The sequence below is a fragment of the Anarrhichthys ocellatus genome, unplaced genomic scaffold (genome assembly GCF_004355925.1).
Source record: "Anarrhichthys ocellatus isolate YVR2014 unplaced genomic scaffold, GSC_Weel_1.0 scaffold76, whole genome shotgun sequence".
Taxonomy (NCBI): Eukaryota; Metazoa; Chordata; class Actinopteri; order Perciformes; family Anarhichadidae; genus Anarrhichthys; species Anarrhichthys ocellatus.
Window position 1 is genome coordinate 1,033,633 of NW_022280106.1, and position 11,143 is coordinate 1,044,775.

General features: G+C 41.7%; 1 protein-coding gene across 1 annotated transcript in view; it reads right to left on the minus strand.

Moving 5' to 3' along the window:
• Positions 1-10,904, minus strand: part of LOC116397958 (putative uncharacterized protein MYH16) — a 78,875-nt gene extending 67,971 nt beyond the window's left edge. The window contains exon 1 of the mRNA XM_031873898.1: positions 10,584-10,904. Coding sequence (XP_031729758.1) covers positions 10,584-10,904 — 321 coding nt within the window. The remainder of the gene's footprint in view (positions 1-10,583) is intronic.
• Between the last annotated feature and the right edge of the window lie 239 nt (positions 10,905-11,143).

The following is an 11,143-nucleotide window of genomic DNA, read 5'->3' on the forward strand; positions in this document are numbered from 1 at the left end:
GTGTGTGTGTGTGTGTGTGTGTGTGTGTGTGTGTGTGTGTGTGTGTGCGTGCGTGCGTGCGGGAGAGAGAGACAAACATACGGGATAGTGTGTGACATAAGCAATCCCATACCTATAAACCTGACTAAATAAAAAGCTAAAACTGTAGGAATTCTTCTTCAATATATATGGAAAAGTGAAATTTGAAGCCAATTTAACCTCACTTTCACATCCAGCAGCCACATCAGTACAAATGCCTGATCCTACTCCCTCTGACGCCCCCTGTTGAATAAGCAGCTCCCCTTTGTAAGAGGTGAGGGCCTGCAGTGAGGTTGAGCCGTGCTACATGCTGGAGAACACAGTGACAGACAGAAAATGGACACTGAAGGACAGTGAATTAGCCAGGATGAACATGTACAATAAGATACAAGAATAAAGATGCAACTTGATTAAGAACACAGAGAAAGAAACAAGGGAGATAAAGGGAGTGTGAGAGGAAGAGAGGCAGACTTCTTACATGTGCCAGGGGTCTGCTGTGCAGAGCGATGGTGGGTCTGTACTGGTGGAAGTCAGTCTGGATCACACACACTCTCTTCTCCATCCTCACAGCTCACAGTTGCCCATGTTATCTTCACCAAAGCGGGCTCTGGGGAGGAAGTGAAGCATGTGTGTGTGTGTGCTCTCTTGAGGCTGTGGGAGTGTATGTGGGAGAGAGAGAGAGAGGGGGGGGGGGGGGGGAAAGTGTGTTATGCCTGCTACCTGACCCTGAGAGGAGCAGGAGGGAGGGAGGGAGGGAGGGAGGGAGGTGACGAGCAAAAAGAAAACACAAACGAGCTTGAACAGCCCCCCCATCCCACACAGTTCTCCTGCCTAGAGCCACACCACCTTCTGACAGCAGTACAACACTGGAAGACAGACTGCCAGTCTCCAGCAGAACTACATGCAACCCCCACCAACACCTCATCTTAAAGAGAGTACATACCTGTGCAGAGAAATAACTGCGCAAAGCGGGCTCATTGGCAACCTAGTACATTCCAAATCACCAAAGTCTGTTTACGTATGTATGAAAATTGCAAACTACCTTCTGTTACTAAAATTAAGAATATAAAAGCTTTTGCACACTTTGCACAATAAGGTTATGTAGAACTGTTAGTTACTAATCTTCAAACCTTTAGGCAAAACAGACTACCATTTAATACAGCGCCAACATTTATGCTTGCAATCATTTTCTCTTATCTGTCCTCACGCATAACCGCTCAGGCAATGGTGTCCGCCATTAAACCACTTACATCCCTTTACAACCATGCTATCAAAGTTCTGGACAAGAAACCACTAAGATTTTATCAATGCAATATCCAAAGAAATATAAATTGCAAATCTCATAGAGATCTTTAAAGCACTTCAGTACTGTCCCATTTAGTCAGACTCCATTTAGTGAAGGTTGAGTCGGGCTGAGGGTGTAAATAAGTGGTTGTTTCTAATGGGAGCTTAAGTGGATGGTAAACAGAATTTTAAATGAGATGGAAACTGAATCCAGATTTTTAAAGTTGCATAAAGTATTGGATGATTAGTGAGAAGGAGATAAAGGAAAGGAAGAGAAGACTAAGTCAGGGAGGGAGGATGATCCTCAAGACTCAGCTTCCTGGGTGCACCAGTTTGTATCAGGGGCATGTAACCAGTCATTTATGTTATGAATATTATAGCTCCCGAATAGTACAGTAGGGAATGTAATATTTTCAATATTGGAAGACATTGAAAAGTGTACAAAAAATTAGGGAGATTAGCCATTTTTACATATTGCACTCTTCCTTGCAATTTTCTCCAATGTTGAAAATCAGTACAAAATTGGCTTTACAGAAAGAGAATAATTTCCAAGTAATCTTAATGCTTAAGTATGTGAAACGAGAGTGAGATAAATGAGAGAGAATATCCCTTTGGTGAAGATGTAGAGCTGGGGTATTGGTGGGAAAGAATGCACTTCTAGCCAGAAATAGAACCGAAATCTCCAAAACCAAATCTTCACAAAGCTGAGAAAAGGCATGGCCAATCGACTTGGTCTTATGAATACTCTCCATCCAAGGAGACAACTACTTCTGGAGGGAGAAGGTTACAGGTTATGTGTTCGGTCGTGGGTGTGACTGTGTGTGGTGTGCGTCTGTGACTGACTGAGTGTGCACCTCTGTTTTTGTCCACAGCTAATCCCTCATTCTGTTGCAGCAAACTGCACAGCGGCCAGTTATGGCTGAATGCTCAAGGACCTCTCATGGTTGCGATGACACACTTTCTCAGAACACCTTTTATTGCCTGTTTTATACTTCCATTAACTGCCTGCTGACTCTTCGCCTCTTAACTGGCCCCCGGCCGGTAGAGGTAACACAGCTGAGTGCATCTACGACTTCAAGCCGCCACTCTGCTCCCAGAGAGACAGTGGGACGGAAACCATTTGCACATTGTTATTGTTTTGGATGGTGTGTGTGGCTAACAGCTAACAGAACTATCAGTGCACACACTGCTGAGTACCTCTAGGCCGCTGCGGCTCACTTTTATCTATTTTTTGAAAGGTGTGTTTGGTTAACGGCTAACTGAACTACCCGCACACACACTGCTGTCCCTCACCACCTGTTTCTCTCTACTGTTAAAGAAAAATGCTTCAAAAGAAATATCACACAAGTCATTTACGTCAAAAAAAGAAAAAAGAAAGAAACAATATTTTGTTTCATTGGTAATGTGCATTTTAATGACTGCAGTGGTCTGAGAGAATACAGCATCCTAAAAACCTTGTAACCTTGTAATTAGCAGGTCTCAGGAAGGATCATGCCTGCTTGTGCCAATGTGTCAGTTAGTTATCCACAACTAAAGATCCGTGGCATCAACTGCAGAGGGAACTCATGCACAAAATTATATATTTACTTTGCATCAGAGGGAAAATGACAGCAGTGGGTATTTATCTTGTTTCATCTTGAGGGTATGGAGGGAACAGGTCCTTTAAGTTTTTAATTAGGCTGGCAGTGGAAACTTGGGAATTTTTCAGGCTTATTGTCTGACAGGATCAGATGACAGTTGGCTTCTGGCTTGTGTTTCGCAAAGCGCCAAGTCGAGCGGATGTCAGCATGTGTGCAGAGCTCAAGAATTTGACCTTGTGGCTCATGCTTGTGAAAAAACGTACTGTATGTCAAAGTCAATTTATTCCTTACCTGTATATACAGTATGGAGTCTCACTAAGCAGTGTGGCACCACTGCAGATCATATTTCAATTTCACTTTAGATTCATAGTTTCACATTCTGAGCCCTAGCCCTATTTTTAGGCCTCTGCTCGAAAATTGCATACCCATCCTAAAAAGAGTGTATTTCTGCAACTACATGATCTTTTTGAATACATTTGATGTTATAATAAAGGTAACACTTGTGAGATTTGTTCAGATGTGTAAATCTCAGTGTATATGTTACTGGTTAAGAGTAAATGAAGATGGCACACAGCTGAAATTGAAAACTTTCAGGTTTTCAAAAAAAAAGCACTTTCAGGATGATTATCTCTTTTGAATGATGCATCTGAAAGTTTAAACCTCTACCAAATCATAGCACAACATGTGAACAGGCTCTATGCAAATTCTGACTTTGATAAAGTGAAGCAGAACAAAATTAGAGAGGTTTTAGTACAGAGAGGTCAGGCGAGGTCACCAAAATGGTGATTTTGGAACAAGCTGTTCCATTGTACTTTTATATACTATACAACTATATATTTAACTTGTTTTATCACTAATAAACAAGTGTTCAATACATCCAAATACAGCAGTTTGGCTTCATTTTGAGAGCCTGAGCCCTGTTTTGTGTCTGTGATCCATGGAGCTGTCTCGTCTGACTGTAGTTTCTCTGTGTCTATGGAGACCTAACTCAGCAGCCCATTGGTCGATTTCAGTCAATGAATCCTCCTTCCATGAGTCAGAGCCTGTAGAATTGAGCTGGGACAATGTGATATTGATTGACAGCATCGTTAGCCAGTCAGAATCAAAACCGCGCCGTCCCTCGCGAAGCGTAAAATCCTATATGCCGAAAGTCAAATCCCTTCCCCCATCTCCCCTAAGTTAGATAGACCCCCCTGTCTTCGAACAAACAGTTCAATGACAAACAGCATATACGACAAACACATATTTGAATTGAAATAACCGGGAATTTATCCGTTCTCTTCACGAAATCAGCTCACAGTGAGAAGCATTTATGATTACTATTGATAAAGCGGTTTGTGGTTCTGGTGCTTGTTTGCTCATAGCTCTGTAATGGTTTCACGGAGAGAAATTTTGAAGATATCTCTGGAATCTGTGTCGAATTCTCATGCTTTCTGATGTATTGGTTGTCCGTGTTAGCTTTTAGCTTTGTGCTGGTAGCTTTGTCCGGAGTGCGTAGCTCGCGGACTCATGGAGAAAAATATGTGATATTGTGGTAAATCTTCTAGTTGATTATATTAGTTGTGTAGAATTGTGTTTGGAGTGTGTAAAAATGGCTTATATGATATTGTTGCCAGACTTTTTTCTTTAACTGGGTAAATAACATGTGTGTAACATTCATTATATTTGTTCCTGAAAAGTGCATTCTACGACACTCTTCACTAAACTTTCTCGCTGGAACCCCAAATGGTCCTCACTCGGTACCAAACACAACACTTACTGAACATCAACATGAGAGCATTTCCTGACAGATGTGCCTTGTCTAAATGCTCCTATCCTCTGTTTAAAGCTGCACTACTCACTTTTTTATATTAGAAATGGTTCAAATGAACAAATAATGGTAAATGGTCTGTACTTGTATAGCGCTCTTCTAGTCTTTCCAACCACTCAAAGCACTTTCACACTACTTGTCATCATTCACACAATGATGGAAGGTTCAAGGACACATCGACATGGACTAGGGGAGCCGGGGATCAAACCGTCGATCCTCTGATTGAAGGACGACCCTGCTCTCCACTTACCCACAGTCGAATAATGGAATGTATAAAGTAAGAGGACTCTTTCATTGTTGTGCAGAACAAAATAAGCATTAATAAGAAAAGGACAGTCCTCCATTTTACACGTGATATGGGCGTGACGAATTAGGGAAGGAGACGTCGTGACTGCTAAAGACCAATCAAGTAGCGAACACGGGTATGGGCGTGATCGTTTCTAAACGTATGTGTTTACAGCGTCCACACGAAGAGGCAACCCCGTAGTTTTCAAACTTTTCCGTCCTCGGATGCGTTTTCAAACTCCTCCGTTTTCGGTGCTCTGAAACTCCGGCGTAGTGTGGACTCTCAGTGTAAATGTAGCAAAACATATGCGTTTTCAAATGGAAACGGAGTAGTGCGGACATGGCCAAAATGAACATCATGCTGTATTGAAGAAGACTTGAAACTAGAGACCATAAACTCATGTTTACAATGTTTACTGAGGGAATAAATCAAGAGAGAAGTAAAGTCATTTTCTCATAGACTTCTATACAACCAGAGGAGTCGCCCCCCGATGGACACTAGAGAGAATGCAGCTTTAAAGACACTTCCACATTCTCTTCACTCAGAAGAACCGGAGGTTGCCGCCTGGTTCTGATGAACCGACTGTACACTACAGATATTTTCTCAGGAGTTGGTTGAAACCAAAACAGGGCTTAAAAAAAAAGTGAATATTGGACTTCCTGTACTCCAAATGAATGCTAATGTTGCTCCATGTAATCATTTGTTGGCATGTTCACTGTTCAATATTGTGTTTTAAGCTTGTCTCATTGCCTCTTGGTGGCAAACAATCAATGAATACACGTTTTAATTTGCACAATTTACCGTCCACAAACTCTTTCCCTTTCCAGTAAAAAAGCTCAGTGTATGCTACCGTGCGAAACAGCAAACAGACAAAGATAGCGACTAGCTGGAGAACAGAGATTTTAGGATCTACAGAGGTATTTTTCACTCAAAGCTAAGAAGAGCCAATAAAGAGTGATTATTGGACTTCCATTCATCTGATGACCAGAGACACTACTCTACTTGAATGCTAATCTTGCTTTACTGGGCTGCCTCTTCCAAGCCAACTCATACTTTCCCTAACGACAACGATACCCGGTTCTAAACAGGAACCGATAAGACAGTAGCATATACTCTAAGTATTGAAAAGGTCCAGAGTTAACCGTTCTGCTATCGGTTTTTAGAAGTTAGGGAGTGAGATCTCCACACTAAAAGGCTGCGTTGCAAACCTCCTCTCTGTCTCTGTGTCTTTGCCTGAAGCGCGGAGTCATGCTTTACTCTGACACACACACACACACACACACAGCAACTCCGGCTCAGCACTGTGTGAGACTCACATCATGGCAGAGAGAAGAAAAAGATACAAAGTGTGGCTACATTTGACTCCAGTAGAGGCTGAGAACTCTCGTCTCAAATGCAATAAAACCTTCAAAAGTAAGGTTGTCAAGCAGCCGTCCATCCTCGTCCACTGCAAATAACGTTAGCAATGCCATACAGAGATTGATAATAACAAGAGGATAATAAATGAAAGCTAATCATTTAGCTACGACTGTTAAGGATTTGGGAACTTTTTGTAGATTGTCGGGCCGAAGCTGCAGCCTTGACCCAGCACTTTGTTACTGTAAGAGCTGTTCAGATCCAAGAGGAATTGCTGTGTTGCATCCTTGGTGTTCTTGTAGAGCTTATCTTTGGCAGGGATTTACTCTGGCAGGGTGCCATGTCTCAGAGCAAGCCACCTACTCTTGTAGGGAGGGTGGTCACCCCATGGACATCCAGACAACCACTGACTAAACCACCATGAATCCATCACCATAACCAGCAAATAATGTACACCACTGACTTAGCAATAGCAAACATGCAGTAAGAGTGTACCCTTTGTGTTTACAGATGTTTACAGATGATACAGATGTCTGTGGTTGCATTTGCCAAGACAATTAGGAGATGCAATCTGACCTTTCTCCCTTGGTATCGGCCAAATACACTACAGTAAAACACAGGTTTGCTCTTTTCAGAGTGTAAAAGCAAACTTAATTCAGGATCATAAGGTGCAGTGAAAAATACTTTTCCATGAAGCAGCAGGATAATCATTGGCTTTTACCTGTTAATTGCAGAAATCCAGCTGCCTTCTATCAGAGTGTAATTATAGAGTTTGATTTGTTGCTGCACTCACAAGTCAGCCTACAAATCTGGTTTTGGGTGCTGATCTGGGATCGGCTAACCTTCACCACAGTGAGAAGAAGGGCACGGCAGATTTTGATCTGGGATCAGAGTTATGAGGGGGCATCTCTGCTCTGTCTGGCTTGCTCTGGCTTGTTCGAGGCAGGTTATAGGCTCGTGCATGACACATGTTTATGGAATCTGATTAATTAAAGGTTTGAGGTGGCAGCTGAATCTTGACATAAAGATTACAACTTTGGCACAAAAAAGAGGGGCCCCCTTGTTATCAGCCGTGTATGTACATCCAGTGACATTTCAGACATGTGGTCTGAAGGGTAATCACACTACACCATATCAAGCTAAGAGGAAAACCTCTGACAGTGTGGTTGACAGAATAGGTTGACATTTTTGGAAATGTCCTTATTTGCTCTCTTGCTGAGAGTTAAATGAGAAGATCAATAGGCCTACTGCTGTGTCCAGGAACAGTGTGTAACATTTAGGGGATCTATTGGCAGAAATGGAATATAATATTTATAACTATGTTTTCATTAGGGTAACACCTGAAACTAAGAATTGTTGTCTTCCTTAGCTTAGAAAGAGCAATTTGTACAAAGGGAGCAGGTCCTCTTCCACAGAGTCCACCATCTTGCACCGCCATGTTTCTACAGTAGCCGGAATAGACAAACTAAACAAACTGAGTGACTTTTGTGTTTTTACATTAGCTGAAGGTAGGGATGGCTACCGAAACCCAGTATTAAACGGGCCCGGTTGCTAAATTTGTAAAGACCGGAGTATTGATAAGCTCTGCCGTTACTGCCAATTTTTAACAGTGTTAATGTTTTTAGTTTTTTTACAAACAAGCTTAAACAAAAGCTGACTGTCTGTATTTGAGCTGTTTAGCTTAGTTTGCTCTTGTAAACTTCTCTGCTGGCTGAGATAAAGCCCCTCTTCTTCTCTCTTCCAGCAGTACCTGCAGGCAGTGAATCAGCAGGAGGACAGGACGAAGAACTGATACTGACTGGTGTCTGTGTTCTCCATTTTTTATCAACTTTACTCAGAAATGTTATTTCCTTTCTTTACATTTTAGATTGGTTTCCAGTAAGAAATTAATTAATTTATATGATGACTTTGCTTTTGTAAACTTTAGTGTTGCTGCTGGAAACAATACAGTTATATCTAATGCTAATCATACATGATACTGCTGTTAATTAAAGAAGATCTTAAGACTACAAATTCATTGAATTGCATTATGCATCTGTGGCTCAGTAGTAGAGCAGGGTCGTCCTTCAATCAGAGGATCGGCGGATTGATCCCCAGCTCCGCTAGTCCATGTCCATGTGTCCTTGGGCAAGACACTTAACCCCAAGTTGCTCCCGTAGCTGTGCCTATGGTGTGTCGGGATTGTGGTTGAGTCGTGGACACACTTTATTGTCTCAACGTAACAATTCTTGTCCCTGTTGTACACCACCGTGGCTGCTGGCTTCATCACCTTATGGGATAGTGCGATGTAAACTTTGAAAAAATCCCTTTTACAAACAATAATTTATCACATTATTAATTAATCACATTTAATATCATGCATATAGTGTTAAAATAAATAGTAGTGCCAGGCAAAATTAAATACAGCACTGTGAGAAGAATAAATTATGAACATAGAAAAAAAAATCAAATGAATTGTTAAGGCAATGCAAAAGCTAATGCTTCATCTTGCTCTACTACATGCTAACCATAGTTATTGGCAACAATGAAATATATGTTACTTGTGGTCATTCCCATCAACAGCAATACAGCAACACTGATAACAAAAGAGGAACAGGTCTTAGACAACACCTACAATTTCAAACACCATTGACCATGATGGGGTTATAAGGCAAGATATTCAAAACCAGATCAATAAAGCATGCACAACTTTCACAAGACTTAAACAACCCGAACAATACAGCCCCAAAACCAAACTCTAGATCTACCAAAGCCTTGTACAATCAACGCTACTCGACAGGGCAGAATTCTGGTGAACAAGGAAGCAGGATACAATGGGGATGAGTGAATCAATGACCAATATGTGGTATAGTGCAGAGTAAGGTGTAGAAAACATGGCAACCTACACATAATGAAATTTCACAGAGAATTTAATAATTCTTAGAAATTTGTATGGGGCAAACAGACGGAATTACTAAATTCTCAAGCAAAGATGAGACTGAACAATTTTATCACCATGTAGCGCACACACACAACACTACGTTGCTGGGCATCGCAGCTAATTTCTAATTTCTTCTGTTCCATTCTCACACAGTTTATCAGGACTTTTTCATGTTACTCTTTTTAAGGAGCCAATAAAACCATATCATCTGCAAAAAGCAGGGATATAATTCTGAGCAGGGGCGTTTCTAGGATTCAGGGAAAGGGGGGGCGTAGCCCCAAGGGGAGTGGGCACGTAGAGCGCAGCAATTTTTTTTGTGGCCCATTTGGGGCCGCGGATATCCATTGTTTCAGACAGTTCATAGATTGGTTCAATCAGAAAGAGTATGATTTTGCTCTGTAGTTTTGCTTGCATTCAGTATATGATAACACAAGAGACCGAATTTCAGGGTCATAGTGAAATTTGACAACACAAATGAACTTTTCTCAAATAAAGAGAGAGAAATAATTTTCCTGCTTGTAAAGGAAAGACGGATAAACTAGCTTTCATATCCGCGTTACTCCCAAATCCTAATTCTTAAAGGGACCACACACAATGGATGGAGAATGGACCTGACAGTGTCAACTTTTGAGTTATTTACTTGTTTTATTATGAGCAGAAGGGAATAAGATTTTGATCAACATTTACATCTATTTTGTTGTCCGTGTAGTTTTTACATACCAGTGATATTTTATGCTAATTTGGACACTATCACTGAGATAAAGATGAACTAGTTCAGTGTCAAATATACCATTCAATGGAAGAAAAAAAAAAATGCACGCAGCAGCCTCCCCAAGGTCCTAGTGCCCGGAGTTTATATCTTTAAGTATGATGATAGGCTATTGGATTGTAATTTGAAGGGGGAGAAAACATACAAACCAGAACACACGCACATATATAGCATGTTAAAGTTATAAATAACTTGTCCATGTGAGAAATAGTTTAATTCAATGACATCACCAAAACAAATAAAAAATTAAAAAAATAAAAGATTTTTTTTTTTTTTAAAGCCAATAATGCCAAATTATTTGGGGGGGCTGAAGAACATGTTAGGGGGGCTTCCCTGATTCTGAGGTCCCCAAACCGGACACTCTCCTCCCCCCAGCTGTGCCTGAAATCCTTCAGGCGTTCACGTGAAGTTTCTCATTCGGGAACTAATTCCTCCACTCTCAGTTTGAATACTAGGTTGAGCTCTTCACTCCTGTTGTTTAGGACCATGAAGAGCTGTCTCCTGTGAGACACCACGTGCTTTAGGAGAGGAGACTTGCACCCAGAGGACAGTTTCCTAACCTGGGATACTATCTTCCCGTGTCTAGACAGCTCTCTGGTTATTGTCTCGTCTCTAATGGACACAGTGACTTTTACTGCCGGTGTGCTGAGAGGAACAACGGGTACGTAGGTATCAAATACCACGATCCCGTTCTCCACCACCGTGTTGGCCTTATATACTTTATCTAAAAAAATGACCACAGCATTGTTCATCCGCGCAGCGGACTTCACGTCGCTGTGGCCGACCACCTTCCCCACTGACAGGCTGCAGTCCTCCACCGAACACGCGAAATACGGCGCGATCTTCACGTCGTGTTTCCTAGTTAGTTTGTGCAGGTCCATGCTGGCGCTTAGCACGCCGACCAGCACGCGCTGATCAACTGCAAACACTCACAACGAAAGGACCCTAAAACCAGCTAAATGTGCACACAAACACCGTGAACCCTACACACCACAATACACTATCATATACAACATTACCCAGTGAAGAAAAATAGTAGAGAGAGAGAGAGAGAGAGAGAGAGAGAGAGAGAGAGAGAGAGAGAGAGAGAGAGAGAGAGAGAGAGAGAGAGAGAGAGAGA